This window comes from Macaca thibetana, chromosome 4, assembly GCF_024542745.1.
Source record: "Macaca thibetana thibetana isolate TM-01 chromosome 4, ASM2454274v1, whole genome shotgun sequence".
NCBI lineage: Eukaryota > Metazoa > Chordata > Mammalia > Primates > Cercopithecidae > Macaca > Macaca thibetana.
Window position 1 is genome coordinate 137,871,634 of NC_065581.1, and position 17,363 is coordinate 137,888,996.

Consider the following 17,363-nt stretch of genomic DNA (forward strand, 5'->3'; position numbering starts at 1 on the left):
AAGTGGTTAAAGGGATGATTATATCTCACATGTGCATTTAATCATCTTGTCCACTATAATTTTGCTGTCTGGTCTCAGAAAGGGGAAAAAACTTTGGACAATACTTTTTACTTTATTGACTGTGTTAGTTTCTTCTTAAGTAGACTGTTGTCATCTCTTTTCTTTTGAGTCCAATTTTCCTATAGTTTGTTTATGTGAATGGCTCGACAAAATGATAAATATATTTCCAGAAAGCACATGGATTTGGAACTCTCTCTTGTTATGTTTATATTAGGCTTTATTTTAAAGGCAAGTGAGACTGCTTCAAATAAAACAACTTCAAGCTTCCAAGAAACGGTTAAGAGGAGGCAGAGAAGAGCAGAAACACTTCTTCACCGACACTTACACTGTTGCCATGGACCTACATAAGCAGTGGGAGAACACAGAGACTAACTGGCATAAGGAAAAGATGGAATTACTGGACCAATTTGACAGTGAAAGAAAGGAATGGGAAAGTCAATGGAAGATTATGCAGAAGAAAATAGAAGAGGTACACTTTAATTTGTTTTGGATGTACTGTAATGTTTAAGTGCAGGATGAAAATTCTGTTGACTGTTTTGCATTGGAAACTCTTTTGTTTTCCTTATTCCACCTAAGAGGTGCATTTCTCAGTGATATTTACTAGAACAAAAATAGCATAATCTTATCCAGTGGCATTGTAAGGATTATTTTATATCACTGCATGAAAATTAAGCATTTGAAATGTCACTCTAAAATGTTTCAACTTATTATTTTCTGATGAGAGAGCTTTTTTATCAAAAGTGAGGTATGTATTTTGTATGAGTTTTCAAATACCAGGGCCAGGACTAAAATGCAAGAAAGATATACTTGGTGGGACATAGATTAGTAAAATTATAATTGGGCATTAGAACATAGATCTTTCCTAAGAAGATTTATGAGTAATGTCTATTAAAGGAAATTACATGTTAGATAGCTCAGTATAATCAAAAGGAGTATCATATATCAAACAGAAAATGGCAGTAGACATGAGATTTATTATATTAAGGTGTGCACATTTAGTGGCATATTTATTGGAAAAGGGGTTATGAAAAATAACATGACTCTGACACAGTCATTTTGTTTCCGTTAACCCTCCCTCAGTCCTTTGACCCTGAAATATTTCCTTCAAGCATTTGCATTGATGTATATTCAAGCTTTTGCACCAACTGGAAATAATTTATGCTTATCTTGCTTTCTTTTGGTAGCATACATAGTATTGACTTTATATGGTTTTATGCGCATTACCAAAGTTGTTACTTTAAGACTTCTTGACCTTTTTTGCAGGCAAAGTAAGTGCTTTATGTGTTTATAGTTCTGTCATGTTTCTTATTAACAGCCGTGTAATTGACCGTGAATAAAATATGAATTGGCACAGTAGGAAGAAAGCTGAAGAAAAGTAACTATTAAGCCCTTCCTCTAAAGTAGAGCTGAGAAGGCAGGCATGTAGTATATGATTAGGGATTATAGGAGAATATATACTTCTTGTCCCTCTATAGTTTGGAAAATGTGTCCTACTTGCTCCTTTAACCCCTCTACCCATACTCAGATTGGATCAACAAAGAGATTCCCTGGTCAAATCAGAATTCAAAACTCAAGTTCAGTCAGAAACTGACCCGTAGTCCTAGGTCATTGCCTCCCAAATGTTTGGGAAGTTCAGTTGGTAACAGTCTCAGACAATTCTAGCATCCAAGCAAAATAACTAAGGGATGCAGGATTAGTCTACCAATTTTTAAAGCCATGTAGTTAAAAGAAACTGCTGTCTGATTAAATTTATTACTGTCCAATAATGATTCTGACAATTCTATAGAGTTCATCTAAGGTAAATATTAGCCTTATCAATTAGCAGGCACGAAATATGTTTTAAACATCAAATTATACCTCAGAGAGATAACATCTCTTTCCGTATCAGGGAGACAGAAAAGCTGTCATTTTTTTTTTTTATCTTGGAGAGTAGCTGTACTGCTGTTTATGTTTTGCTGCCTGTGCTATACAGCTCCATAGCTGGGAATTTGTTTAGATAATGTGCTTACCCCTAATGCCTACAGATGATGCTTTTCAATAAAGACTTGAATACCAGCACTGTGCTACCCTTACTAATATATATGCCAAACATGTATAAAAAGTACCTTCTTACAGGCTTCAAAGCTGGGGTAGAAAGATCAAGGAAAACAAGAGGAAAGTTTCTTCACATGTCACAGAGAATCAAGATAATTGTTTAAACTAAAATTAAGAAATCAACACTTGGAAAAATAATCTCATACCGCAAGCATAAAAAACTGTATTTGTTTAACATTTATCACAAAGTTCTATATGTTAAATCAGATGTAAATTATTAAGTCATGTACTAGAGATTTGTAGATTCCCAGGTATGCACATATATCTTCAGTGATTTTAATATCTAATGAGAGGATATAGTATTGGCTATTAAAATGCTCATAGTTCACTGTTCAGCCACTATCCACAGTCATTGCATTTGCTATGGCAAAACCAAAATGTTCATACTTGAAATAATTTGAAATAATCCAGATAGAAATTCTGGATAGAACTTATAGACATCTGGGATTTTTTTTTTTTTTTTTTTCCCCACACTGTAGTCTCCTGCCTGTATCCGTTGGTAGAATAATCAGGTAACCATTGACAAGGGCTGAGTACCAAGTAACTTAGATTACTTTTGTACAAAATAGTTTTCCATCAGTAACATTGTTATTTGGTTATTCATACCTCACACAAGTCCGCAAGAAAATTTAAGATGGCATAAAATTAGGTATAATATAAAATATGCAAAAACAAAAATAGAAAGATGAGCTGAAGACAGGAGGAAGGATCGTATATGAAATGTACCAGTGAGTCTTTCTAGTAACTAACAAAAATTATCAGGTACATATACTTTCAAATTCAAATGATAAGGCAAACTTATTTCCCAGGAATAGCACATTTTCCCCTGGTTTTGCAACTAAAGCAATTTTGTTTTTACTCATGACTTCTCAAAAACAGGACAGTTTCACCAACAACATCCTTAAATTTAACATGTCACTTTTTAGCCCGGGCGCGGTGGCTCAAGCCTGTAATCCCAGCACTTTGGGAGGCCGAGACGGGCAGATCACAAGGTCAGGAGATCGAGACCATCCTGGCTAACCTGGTGAAACCCCGTCTCTACTAAAAAATACAAAAAACTAGCCGGGCGAGGTGGCGGGCGCCTGTAGTCCCAGCTACTGGGGAGGCTGAGGCAGGAGAATGGCGTCAACCCGGGAGGCGGAGCTTGCAGTGAGCTGAGATCCGGCCACTGCACTCCAGCCTGGGCGACAGAGTGAGACTCCGTCTCAAAAAAAAAAAAAAAAAAAGTACTTTTTAGGGTGGCTTCTTATAACCCTCAAGGTCAGCTCAAACCATAATGCCCACAGAAGTTCAGTACAAATAATTTGGCAGGGACCAAACAATTGATTCATGGCTGCAGTTTGATGCTATCCTGATTTCATACAATAAATACTAATAAATTTATAAGCATAAGAAAAATAAATGCACCGTATATATTTCAGGCATCAACTCTAGTGCTTCTCTCAACTGAGTTACTGGTATTTATTAAGCAGCAATAAATCTGTTATATTACTTGAATAATACATGTAGTGTAGATATTGATTGTGGCTGTTAAATATAGAGTCATTTGCTTTGATAGTCGTCTGACAGTCTTTTGAAGTTTGACAAGCTTTTACATGACTCAAGCCTAAAGAGAAAGCCATTTCTTTCCTCTGTTCAGAAGTGAACTGAATGAGTGTGTGCAGGTTTAACTAAGATCTCATAAAGAAGTCATCTGGGTTCTACTTTAATACAGACTAATAGATGATCAAAGCCTTGCAGTTCTATTATATCACGTAGGGTTTTGTCATATTTGTTTTAATCTGGATGAGAAACTTTTTAAAAATGTGTATCACCTTGACATTTTTTTAAAATCTCAGTAATGTCTAACCCTCACCAATGTAATTGACCAACCAAAGGAAACATTTTTTGACTGACAAGTGACTATTTAAGGAACAGAGTAAGTTGACTTACTATATGAGATTGTCAAGCATTTAAACAATTAAATGTTAGTGTACAAGTGGGACCAGACGTTTGGAAACTATGGCTTGAATGTTAAATTCTTGCTTTTCTCTGAAAGCAATTATATAGTATGGCCAGTAGTTGATTCAGGTCATTCTAATTTTGTGACAGTGTTTCTGTATTTATATACAAATACAGATTTATTTCATTTTTTGAATGATTGATTGCTAGTCAGAAAGAATTAGCATCCATGTGTTGCCCTAATAAAAGTAGCCTTTATGTTTCATCAAACTTGTTCCAGCTAATCCATATTTTAGAGGCACTATTTAGAGGCCGAAGCATTAATACCTAGGAAGTATATTTTAATATGGCAAAGAGAACTCAAAGTGGTTTGCTTAGTATCAAGAATATTAACAAAGTGAATTAAGGGAAAAGAAGTTTTAATTTTGTTTTCTTTTTCTTACAGCTTTGCCAGGAAGTAAAGCTTCGGAGGGAAATCAATATGAATGAACGTGCTAAGATCATTCATCTTTACCATGAGAAGACCATTCCAGACAAAATGATAGAATCTTCCCCAAATTACTCCGATTTAGGACAATGTGAATTTATAAGGACAAATCACGAAGATGGTCTGAGAAAAGAAAATAAAACAGAGCAGAGCTTAGTCAGTGGAGGAAATCAAATGTGTAAGGAACAAAAAGCAACAAAAAAATCAGAAGTAGGGTTTTTGGATCCTCTGGCTACAGACAACCAAAAGGAATGTGAGGCCTGGCCTGTCCTGAGGACTTCTGAGGAAGAGAGTAAGAGCTGTTCTGGCGCCCTCAATACAGTAAGTAAGATGTGATTGGCCTAGAACTGTTTCTAAAGAAATATTTACATTTCAAAGTGCTAACGGGCTGTTGCTTATATGTGTAAAGGCTCTTGAAGAACTTGCGAAGGTTAGTGAAGAATTATGCAGCTTTCAAGAGGAAATTCGAAAGCGGTCTAACCATAGAAGGTAGGCTGGTACATATTATTATTTTAGATGGGTAAATAAAAAGAATATTGTTTTTAGTTAATGAATCCAAACTGCCTCCTCCTTACATGTAAGAATTAATGAGTTATTAAAATGTATTATCTAGGGTGGGAGATAGAAACTTTAATTTCTTTTTTTTTTTTTTTTTTTTTTGCTTGTTTTTGAGATGGAATCTTGCTCTGTCTCCCAGGCTGGAGAGCAGTGGTGTGATCTCAGCTCACTGCAGCCTCTGCCTCCCAGGTTCAAGCGATTCCCCTACCTCAGCCTCCCACGCAGCTGGGACTATAGGCACACACCACCATGCCTAGCTAGTTTTTTTGTATTTTTAATAGAGACGGGATTTCACCATGTTGGCCAGCATGGTCTCGAACTCCTGACCTCAAATAATCCCCTGCCTCAGCCTCCCAAAGTGCTGGGATTATAGGCGTGAGCCACCACACCAGGCCAGAAACTGTAATTGTCTATTTCTCTGTTCACTAATTCTTAAAGCAAATCTTCCAATTCCCTTTGTAATCTATCAGTAATACTTTACTGTTTTTGGTGTTTAATTAAGGAAGACCCTCTCTAAAAAAATCAGTAAGTAACCTCTAAAGTAGTTCTTTCTCATTCTGAGCATTTGAGCAATGAGAGTGTGCAACTGGACTAATTCAGTTAAACGTATCATTGAACGATGTCAGATTTAACAGTGTGGCACTTTGCTTATATAATCATGTTCTACTAAAATATTTAATGCTTAAGAGTACTTTATTTTACTTCAATTAGTATTTATATAATGGAGGCCTACATACTTTTCAGAACAACATATTATAAATATGTACACATGTACACATGCCACAAAAAAATGCTGTTTCCATTTGGAAACAATATATACTTACAACAGTAAGTTTTAGCCAAATTAACAAATACATTGGAATTCTCTACAAGTTAAGTAAAGATGGATTATTCTAGGATCAACATTTATCTGTCCTCATGGGGCAGTATGCTTCATTTAGAAAGCTACACAAATGCATTCCCTTATTTTTCATTAGTTGTTAGGAAGCTCAGAAAGAATTTTTGTGCTGACTTGCAGTAGATTTTTTTAGCCAGTCTTGTTTTAAACATAACTTTGTCCTCTATTTGCTCATTTAGTTTTGTTTCTATTCTCTGTTAATAGGTATTTATCCACATTTTATTGTAAGCTATACCATAATCTTTTATAATTTGAAGAGGTATAAATATGATTTATATTTATCAGTGTGATTAAGTTTGAATTGTGATATTTAGCTTATTTAATATAACCCAGAAAAGACTTAACAATTTTCTTTTACAAATCACACCTAATATAAAGTTCTTATTGTCACCCCATGGACTTTAGAACAAGGTTCAAGATATTTGTAATTCAGAGACATTACAATTTGGCATGACCTAATGTTTCTCTCTCATTTTTCATTATCCTCCCCACTCTGCTTTATAATTCATCCATATCAAAGTACTCATTTTCCTTCGAATAGCCATAGTATTTACTCCTTTTGCCTTTTACTTTAATCCTATATGCTTTTTACTCAAGTCATCCAAAAAAATTTTACTTTTTTTTCAAGCCCAAACGACACTTTCCATTTGGAATTACTCATGCCTCATTGCACTTTTATTCAGATTTCTATCTGACTACTTAAAATGTTATTTCACATTCAAGGAGAAGAACTTGAGCTCACATTACATAATGAATAAGAATTCAGCAGGCAGAGAGGAGGTAAGGGAATGGCAAGATAAAAGCTACAGAAAGGGAAATGCCAGTAGCAGAAACCCAGGAGACTACATAGTTCAATCTCAGGGTAGGTGAAGTCTCAGGTAATAGTGAAAATGAGAGAGGAGTTTGGAAAGAGTTTGAGTCAGAGTATGTAGGGCATTGAATATAACACTGAAAGGTAGACTTCATTCTACCATAAAAGGACTTGAAGTTTTTAACTGGGAGGTTTATATAAAAATGATGTATGAGGGAGTTGTGAATCCTTTTATTATAGCAGAAACTCATTGCTTTAGCCATGGTTGCTGTAGAGAGCTTATTCTAAATAAAGTTATAACTAATACACCATGTTTTATTGTTGTTTAGGATGAAGTCAGATTCTTTTCTCCAGGAAATGCCAAATGTAACTGATATACCTCATGGGGACCCCATGATCAACAATGACCCGTGCATTCTTCCAAGTAGTTTAGAAAAAGAAAAACAGAAAAATAGGAAAAATCTGAGCTGTACCAATATGCTCCAGAGCAATTCTGTGAAAAAATGTGAAATTGATACAATCGATTTGAAAATAAATGAAACTCCACCAGTTCCTCCTCCAAGAAGCAGCTCTCGAAATATTCCCAGCTCAGATTCTGAACAAGCCTATGAAAGATGGAAGGAAAGGTTAGACCACAACAGCTGGGTGCCCCATGAGGGTCAAAGTGAAAGGAATTACAACCCTCACTTCCCTTTGAGACAACATGAGATGTCTATTTTGTATCCAAATGAAGGGAAAACTTTGAAAGATGGTATCATCTTTTCCTCTTTGGTACCAGAAGTCAAAATAGATAGCAAGCCTTCAACTAATGAGGATGTTGGACTTAGCATGTGGTCATATGACATTGGGATAGGTGCAAAAAGGAGCCCCTCTACTTCATGGTTTCAGAAAACCTGCTCTACCCCCAGTAATCCAAAATATGAAATGGTGATCCCAGATCACCCTGCTAAATCTCATCCCGATCTTCATGTAAGTAATGACTGTAACTCCTCAGTGGCAGACAGCAGTAGCCCACTTAGAAACTTCAGCTGTGGCTTTGAAAGGACTACAAGGAACAAGAAGTTGGCAGCAAAGACTGATGAATTTAACAGAACTGTATTTAGAACAGATAGAAATTGTCAGGCAATACAGCAAAATCAAAGCTGCTCAAAATTATCGGAGAATCTCAAGCCCTGTGATACTTCATCTGCTCACACAGGTAGCATATCACAAAGTAATGATGTGTCTGGTATTTGGAAAACCAATGCCCACATGCCTGTGCCCACGGAAAATGTGCCTGATAATCCCACCAAGAAATCCACAACAGGCCTAGTAAGACAAATGCAGGGACACCTAAGTCCTCGCAGTTATCGGAATATGCTCCACGAGCATGACTGGAGACCGAGTAATTTGTCTGGCCGTCCAAGGTCAGCTGATCCCAGGTCAAATTATGGTGTTGTGGAAAAGCTGCTGAAAACCTATGAGACAGCAACAGAGTCTGCACTGCAAAATTCTACGTGCTTCCGGGATAACTGGACCAAATGTAATTCTGATGTCAGTGGTGGTGCCACATTAAGTCAGCATTTAGAAATGCTCCAAATGGAACAAGAGTTTCAGCAAAAGACAGCTGTGTGGGGGGGACAGGAAGTGAAGCAAGGAATAGATCGGAAAAAGATAACAGAGGTGAGAAAGCAAATAACATAATTTGGTAGCATCCATATTAATAATGGCTCTGAATTCTGTTCATATGTGCCATTCATATAAACAGAATGGGGGCACAAGTTTTGGACTCTTCTTCGCCTCTTGACCCTGTTTGTAAATAAATATAACTCAACACGAACCTTGAAAGTGTAGTTTTTAAGACTGAGAATAGTACATTGTAACTTTTGAAAAATTCTGAAATGAGATAACATAAATACAGTAAGTGGATTTAGGAAACTGAAGAAGATCAAATGTTTGTTCTTTCTTGAAAAAATATTCAGAATGGACATTTCTTGATTTGTAGAATTTCATTCTTTTAAAGGTTCTTTTTAAGTGTGTGGAAAATATTTTAAAAATCATTTTCACTTTTCAGTTATTAACTATGATTGGTTCAGTCATTCTCAGCATTTGACTCATGTTCTTTCTCATAGGATTAGTCACATTAATATGAATATGAGAAATACACATCATTTAACAGTGCCTAATAGAGTCCTCTTATATGTGGAACTAAAAGATAGTATATATAAATAAGGTTATTCTTATTTCTATGTATTCTTAGCATAGAAATTGACCAAAAAAACCCCACTCAAATGGACATTTTAAGTAAACTGTTATCTTTTTTGTTCCTATTTATGAGAGTTTAATATTCATCAGTTATAGGAGAAAAAGAAGTCGAAGAAATTGGTATTTACAAAGAAGAGTTATACAACACTCTCTTTTACTCATATAATGTTTAAGAACCTAACAAAAAGTTACGAGGTGACATATTGTTATTATTAACCAATACTTCAACACTCCTAGTTTCATAGAATGCAGTGGGTATGCAGCATGGTTTTAAACTATTGTGCAAATTGCTTCCTTCTGGTGTAAAAAATTACTATGTGGATTTCAAATTCTGCAAAAATATCAGTTTTCATCCATCTTATGAGAAATCTTGCCTGTCTTTATAAGGTGCAAAAAATATTCTGCTTTTGTATTTCTCTGCTTTTTAGTTGAGCCCATCAATGCCTGCAAGGTCCTGTAGCTAAAGATGGGAAATACATATATCTGTACGATAACCAAACAAAATTCTCATTAACTAACAAGAAATAATACTAAATGATTTCCCTTTTTGCATTCGTTGGGAGTTTGGCAGGGAGGTCCTCTACTCGAGATCCTTAGGAGCAGCTTTTGTTTTCATTTTTTGTTCTTCCCCCTGTAGGAACAAATCTAAAAAATAGGTCTCCAAAAAGAAAAAGAAACTGCAGGTTACTGGCAGACCATGGCTAAAATAGTAAAAATAGGAGGCCATCCTCACTGCCTAGCTCATATGAAAGAGCACAGGCTTTGTGGGGTCTAAGAAGGGTCAATAAGAACCAAGTGTATAAAGTGTGTCATGGAAGCTTTGTACTTTCGTTTTAATTTTAAGGACCAAGGAAGGCTTTTTTTTCCATTAAAATAAAAGGAAAGAAGGAAGGAAATAAAAGAAAAAGAAGAAAAGTGAAGGAAAAGGTTCTCTCCCATCAGAACATGCCCAAGAGATAGGAATTTTGTATTAGTAATTAGAATGAAGATGTATTTAAAAGCATTTTAATGATAATTTTAAGGTTTTGATAGTGCGAGTGGAAAAAAGCATCAGATTAATCATTTGGTTTGTGTGCCTTTTGCTTATCACCTCTAAAAGTGTCAATAACTTGACATGAATGGTTTCTTCTATAAATTATCTTTTTATTTTTAAGTAACACTGTAACCTCCTCATCGCCCACTAAGAAACATCTGTATTTCCATGATATTCAAGTTACTTAACTTGAAATTTTAAATCCTGAGCTCATCATTAGTTCTACAAAGAGATTAACTGTATTAAAATTTGTCAGTGTGAGGAAAGGGACAAGATTATCAAATGGCATATTCCGTATTAAAATTGAATTGCTTTAAAACATTCAAAACCACAAATATTAGACAAGTACCTTCTTTAGTTTTCAATACTTTTTCTTTCTTGTAAATTTACTAACAGACTAATGTTACAGTTGAGCTCATCATATATGAAGCCTATTGTTGGTGGCCAGAGAGTGAGGAATGTTTTCACTTGCGTCCTAGGAATCCATGTCAGTGAACGCCTCACATGGAAAAGGATTTTCCCGACCTGCTAGACCAGCAAATCGTCGTCTCCCCTCCAGATGGGCATCCAGATCTCCATCTGCACCCCCTGCGTTGCGAAGATCTACCCACAACTATACCATTTCTCTGCGATCCGAAGCATCAATGGCTTAAGTCTTTGGCCTGGACTGCTGTATTGCAGAAGTTCTAGTCCACTTGTCAAACAGAGCATTCTGAGCGTTTACAGGCAGACCTGTTCTCTTCCGACAAGCAATTTAAATCTTAACTTTCCATCAGTCTTCAGTGTTTTTAATCTAAGGAATAATTATCTTCCTGTATTTTGATTTCTTAGGTCAGAATTTTTTAATACCATCCTCATTAATTTTCCAATATGATATAAGTTGAAACAATGTACAATATTGTATATTCTTTCTTGCAAGTGGCAGAAAGTAAGGTTATGTGCATGGCCATGTGTTTGTAGGTGCATGTGTTGAAATAGGAAGTATCCTAGTATGTATTTAGATAGGAAAAACTTATGTGCTAGTGTTGACTTTGAAATTATAACATGTATACCTATATATTCTTTGTGTTTATTTAAAAGTTTTGAAAATATACAGTACTGTTTATATTTTGTATACCTTTTAATAGGTATCCACTTAAGGCATTTGCAGTACAAATATTAATTGACCACTTCCTTGGCCCCCAGCTACATTGAAAAAGAAGAATTATGCACACATCTAACATTGGTAGATTATGGCACACATAAAACCATATAAGGATAAAATAATACCATTGATATCCTTGTTTATTCTTTTTAAATAAAAATGTCACAAGTTTAATAGATCAGCCTTGTAAAGCAAGCATAAAATGTTCATAAAGTTTTATATATTGTTTGGTAGTCTAGTATGGCTTTAACTGAACATTTGATCCTCAGAGACAGTACCATGAGACTGCATTATAAATGACATGACTAAATAATGAATTTATTTTGTCAGCCTCAGTGACAAACATTTCCTAAATGGGATGCAAAAGGAAACTGACTTATGTTGAATTTTAGTTTTTCTTAAAGTTGTGGTAAGCTTTTAGTTTAGCTGCTTTAACATGGAGTCCTACATACTTAGAGGTAAGTCATTTATTATTTTCTTCTTTTTTCTAAACTTTTCCTTAAAATTAATAGATAACAAACTAATAATTTACTTTTTTACTAACAAGGAAGATCAGGAATAATATTTCATTGAGAGCTGAATTATACTTCTCATAATTTGCTACAAAAAAAGGCTTAAACTAAACCTTGACATCCACAGTAGCATCAGGAATAGAAATGTATATTTTGGCTACAGTTTGCATACAGCGAACACATAAAATCTATATTGAAAACTGACAGAAATATGAATGTTGAGGGGCTTGGAATTCTAAATGGAAGATTTTAGAAGGAACTTTGCTCTCTACTGTCACTATGTAAAACCAATTATGTTATGTTATTAGATATTAATTCTATTTAAGCTTTTCTTTTACTAAGAACTTCTTATGCCAAACGTATTCCAAGAGCCATCTCCTTATGATGTATTTGAACCATTTAGAGAAATTCACTTCGTTGTACCCCATGACCTGAGGTAAAGAAAATAATTTTCAAATTGCAGACTTCCTTGAAAGGCTCAAGACTGTAGCATGGTGATGTCTAGATTCATACTGTACTGTAAGGACAGTTTTGGAACTTAAATGGAATTAAAGATCTAGAATGATTTGGATTGGATGATAACTAAGGTCTATAAATCTACTCTTTTAATTCTTATTTCCTTCAGGAAGATCCTTTTCCACAGGAGTATCAAAGAAAAGTAAACTAGACACCAAGTAATATCACTCTTATAATATGCTTTCCAGCTAGAGGGGAGAAAACACCAGGAAAGTGGAACCCTGGGTCATAAAATGACGGACGTGTTAGGAAAATGCTGTTGTGTGACAGTGGAGAGCCTGCCCAAGGACTGTGCAACCTATCTGTTCCTCTCCACCACTGTTTCCTAAGTAGTCTGGTATGATCTGTGTTTCCTTAGGATATTGAGGATCTCTTTTAAAAAATGAAATTTCTGATCTCACCCCATAATTACTAAAGCAAAATTTCCAGGGGTAGGAATGGGGACTCCAGAGCCATTAATAAAGTAAAACAAAACAAAGCAAAATATTGATGATCAGGCAGATTTGAAAACAGTGACATTGATTGATCTCTGAATGGATGGATGCCCTTGAATGATCACTTTTCTTCCTAGGACTTGCCTTTGTTGTCTGTAAATTAGAATGGCTATACTTTCAGGCTTCACAATTTTAAGCCACTTTTTTCTACTAACAGTTGAATGAACCAGTGGGACACATTTTAACATCTTTTTATGTTGACTAAAGTTATAGTTAGAGCTGAGAAAAAAAAAATAGCATCTAGTCCAACTCGTTGATTGTAAAACTGAATTAAGATCATTTGAATGTTCTGTTTTCTCTTTTTAAATATTTTATAATTTTTAAATAGAAAAACCTGTTGGGTAAATGGAAATAATCTTTGAAAATATTTTTTGATGTTTTGTGATTTTTAACTGGTAACTTTCTACTTTAGGTGGGCATTTTCTTCCCTAGAATATACCCTTTATTATGCTATCATTGCTAGATTTAAAGGGGCTTCTAAGCATTTCTGGAAATATTTGATTTAAAAACATATATTAATAGATGTTTTCCCTAGCAGACTTTTGGAGCAAAAATATTATTTTAGTTCAGCAGAGGATTACTGATATTATGGGCTGATCTCAGAAAGGAATAAGAATGAGGCAGAGAGGAGTACTTGAGTTTCTGTGTGTGTTTGTGTGTGTGTGCGAGTGTGTGTTTGTGTTTGTGTGTCACATAAGTTCTCCATATTGCCTTATGTCCCAAAGCCAAATATAAAAATATAAATGATGCTTTGTGTAATTCATTTTATCAAAAATTACCCATAACTTTCATTTGTTTTTATATCGACAATGAAGATGATAATATTTCATTTTGCAGATGTGGCCATAAAATATTATTTATTTCTACATAGGTGATTTTACCAGATTTAGTTATCTTGAGAAAACATCTGGACTTCAAAGAGTTTCTGCTTCCCTACAAAGATCTTTAAAATTATTTTTAGGCACATTTGTGATAAACAATTACTTGATATTGAAATCTCCTTCAGCCATTAGAAGCTATCAAATAAAGTAGGCGTAAAAACAACTGTCTGTGGCATTTGTATACATCGAGAACATTTTTCTTTCCCTCCTTTTCTGCAGTGAACTCCAGTAAAGTTGAGCGTGTTATGAAATCTAAACTCAAATATGTACACAGTTCACTCTAACCTCTTCCAAAATATCTCTAGATAGTAGAATTGAAGCCAAACCTGCCTGACTTCCCAGACAGATTCAGGGGCTGGGAAGAGCACTACATCAAGGACTCCAGGGTGGACGGCGCTCAAAGGTCAGACACGCAGTCTGTCCTCAAGGAGATCTCTTCCTAAAACAGCAGAGACCTGACTCTGCAGAGGCCAGGGTAGAAATAAAGAGTTTAGGGGAAAAAAAAAAAAATAGCAAATGCAAGATCCAAGATCAAGAATCCCGGCCCTGGGGACCAGCATGTAGGAAAAGAGATACAGCCTGAGGTATGGAGGCAGGCCCATTGGAAATAGGAATTGAGAGGTCTTTACCAGCACATCACATCTTTACTAAAGTTGGAACCTAAAAAGACTACAGTGGCAAATGAGGACCCTCTTGTAGGCAACTAGGAGAGTAATCACCACTAAGCTGAAATAAATGGAGGCTCCATGCAGCTTGAGCCCTCATCTGGGATATTTTCAGGAAAAAAAATTATAGGAAACCATCAGAGGCCTCACTGTGAGAGACTGGAAAAGATACAAAGATGATGAGGTGGGGACTGATCCTCTCTTTTCTCTCCACTTTCCATTTATTGCCATTTTCTTGTGACTCTATCCCCAGAACCTAAAACTTTACCTGATAATATAATAAATAAAATAAACCATCTATACTTTCATATAATTGACAATAAAAACAAAAATTAGAAAATATATTTTTCTTCAATTAAAATCAAAAATAGGCACATAATTAAAGAGTAGGACGATTTTTATATCTTATAAAATTACTCAAAATTGCCATTATAAATATGAAGTAGATTAGCATAGGGAACACCTGTACTGCATTGGTAAGAATAAATACAGTCTCATGGAGAAAGAAATGCCATGTGAGTATAAGTAAAGGCAGTGAAATGGAATCGACCTATCCTGAGCTCCAGCTACAGGTGGGGTGATGGGCTGCATGCACCACAGGAAAAGGAACCCCAATAGCAAGAATATCCAGTGTTGACCCACTATTGTCCAGTGAGAAAGACCAGGCTCTGAGAACACAAACTTTCTGCCACACAGCTACTTCCTTCTGTTGTGGGAACAGGAGATGCCTCCAGATGGATCTGTGCCAGACAGATATCCCTGGAGGTCAGGTCACCCAATTCTATCGACTGACTTCTTTCACACTCATCCTAAGAGCCTTCTGATTTTCAGATTAACTACCTAGGTCCTCAGAGAAATTAAAGAGCATCTAAATCAGTGTTTCTTGACTGTTTCCGGAAAGTTTTTTCTAACTGCAGAGAAAAATAGTCCTCCAAAGGTCTCTGATAGTATCTAAAGCAGCCCATTGTTAAGAGAAAATTCTTTAACTTTGAAGGGTTTTAACTTGAAAATGTTTATAAACAAACCAGGATTCTATCTGCTGCTTTCACTGATTATGCCAAGCACTTAGAAAAATGACAGCAGATATTACGTTGAATGAATTAAGATTTCAGCCAGGCACGGTGGCTTACCTCTGTAATCTGAGCACTTTGGAAGGCAGAGGTGGGTGGATCACCTGAGGTCAGGAGTTAGAGACCAGCCTGGCCAAAATGCTGAATCCCCATCTCTGCTAAAAATATAAAAATTAGCCAAGTGTGGTGGCACACACCTGTAATCTCAGCTACTCGGAAGGTTGAGGCATGAGAATCACTTGAACCCGGGAGAGGGAGGTTGCAGTGAGCCGAGATCGTGCCACTGCACTCCAGCCTGAAACTGTCAAAAAAAAAAAAAAAAAAAAATTAACAAGATTTCTTTTTTTCTTTTTAACTTTTGTTTGCATGTATTTTATTTTATTATTCTCACACCATAAGTTTTTGTTGCTACAGTTTCTTCTGGGATATCTTTTTCTCCAGTGGATCCTCCTCTTCTGGTTTAGGAACAATCTGTTTCTTTTATGTAAGGATCATCTCAGTGTGGCAGGGGAATTAATGCATGGATTTAATCAGACCATGAGCTCTGTAAGTCCAACGGTGCACCCTGAGTGCTTTGTTCACCTGGATATGCTCGATGACCAGAGAATCTCTGCTACAACCTTAGGTTCACTTAGCATAACTCTGCATTTTAAAGCACGTGCAGCAAAAATTCAGCACTCTTTTTGGACCACTGACCCTGTGTCCAACCCCACTGTTTGTCCTGGACACAGCTATCAACTCCATCCTTGTAACATCAGAATAGTGAACACTGTTTCTATAAAGTGACATATTTAGTGGCTTTTTATATGAGTATACCCTTGATGGCCTGGCCAGACTCATGAGTGTTCTTAAAATGAACACAAAGATTTGAACCTCTTGGTTTGCATGATTTTGTAGAGTTTTCTGGGTCAAGTGAATAACAAACCATTTTCATAGATCACCTCAGGCCACTTAGGAGAAGAGTGAATTAATGAAATTTTTAAATATTTTAATTACTTGTTATCAGCAAAAAAAAAAAAAAATGTTTTTCTTCTCTGACTCTTCATTTAGTCATAGCTGGATTAAGAGTGCAGGATTTTTGCTCCACTAAATTTATTTATTTCAAAACTTGAGCTGACCTGAATATATATGGTACAGTAATTTCTGTTCTGGTGTCAGCATATTTTCAGAACCTGAATCCACTGAAAAATGAGCACACAAATTGAAACTGTTTTCTTGTTGTTTTGAAATTTTTATAATATAATCGCTAAGACAAGATGACCAGAATACTATTAAAGAGATAGCACACTGTAACATTTCAGATGACTGCTGGTAGAAAGTCTGTTATTTAACAGAATTAAAGAAGATTAAAGATTTTAATCTTGTTAAATATTTATTTAATATTAATAATAAAATAATATGAATTTTATTATTAAATTAATAACGAAAGGCTAAAGGACTTGCAACATGTGAAATATAAGGCTGTCTCTTCTATTGTCTTAGGAAAACAATAGTTGAAGGGCCTTTTTGAAGGAGGAAAAATAACAAATTACATAGACTTTAATTTTGTGTAGTTGAATTAAGTGTTCAAAATTTTATTGTTGATAAAAACTCTTCACAGCTCTCACACTTTAATTCTGTTGCAATCTTATTGCACAGAATTAAAAGTGAAATGTAATTCACTAATGAAAACTTTCACAATTTCCCTTTCACAGAGAAGTTACCCTTAAAATGTCTTGGCTGAGTAAGTCAACTTTGAGAACCAGTTTATCATTAGGCAAAACAATAATTAGGCATTTTAACCTATGTTTTAGGCATTGTTATGGAAAGTTTTTTAGTTCTCCACTTTAAAAAGAGTAATTCCAATAATTGAAAATCTGATCAGTATTTTTCTCTGCCTAAACCAGCAAATACATATGTCAAAGAGCAAGTTTTCAAACTTATCTCCCATTTCTTTCTTTCTTTTTTCTTTCTTT

At 35.3% G+C, this 17,363-nt stretch overlaps 2 protein-coding genes across 3 annotated transcripts in view; both read left to right on the plus strand.

Moving 5' to 3' along the window:
- Positions 1 to 469, plus strand: part of SOGA3 (SOGA family member 3) — a 64,536-nt gene extending 64,067 nt beyond the window's left edge. For both annotated transcript variants that reach the window (XM_050788306.1, XM_050788307.1), the window contains one exon: positions 275 to 469. The gene's annotated coding sequence lies outside the window, so the exon portion shown is untranslated. The remainder of the gene's footprint in view (positions 1 to 274) is intronic.
- KIAA0408 (KIAA0408 ortholog) lies at positions 388 to 13,836 on the plus strand. Its single transcript, XM_050788309.1, has 5 exons — positions 388 to 529; positions 4,541 to 4,903; positions 4,992 to 5,071; positions 7,179 to 8,511; positions 10,606 to 13,836. The coding sequence occupies exons 1-5, from the start codon at positions 395 to 397 to the stop codon at positions 10,777 to 10,779; spliced, it is 2,085 nt and encodes a 694-aa protein (XP_050644266.1). The 5' UTR covers positions 388 to 394; the 3' UTR covers positions 10,780 to 13,836.
- The last annotated feature ends 3,527 nt before the right edge of the window (positions 13,837 to 17,363 follow it).

Excerpts from the sequence above, each read along its gene's own strand:
- KIAA0408 (XM_050788309.1), top strand. The coding sequence starts at position 395 with ATGGACCTACATAAGCAGTGGGAGAACACAGAGACTAACTGGCATAAG. Across the intron at positions 530-4,540 it reads TGCAGAAGAAAATAGAAGAG|CTTTGCCAGGAAGTAAAGCT; the intron begins GTACACTTTAAT and ends TTTTTCTTACAG. Across the intron at positions 5,072-7,178 it reads AAGCGGTCTAACCATAGAAG|GATGAAGTCAGATTCTTTTC; the intron begins GTAGGCTGGTAC and ends ATTGTTGTTTAG.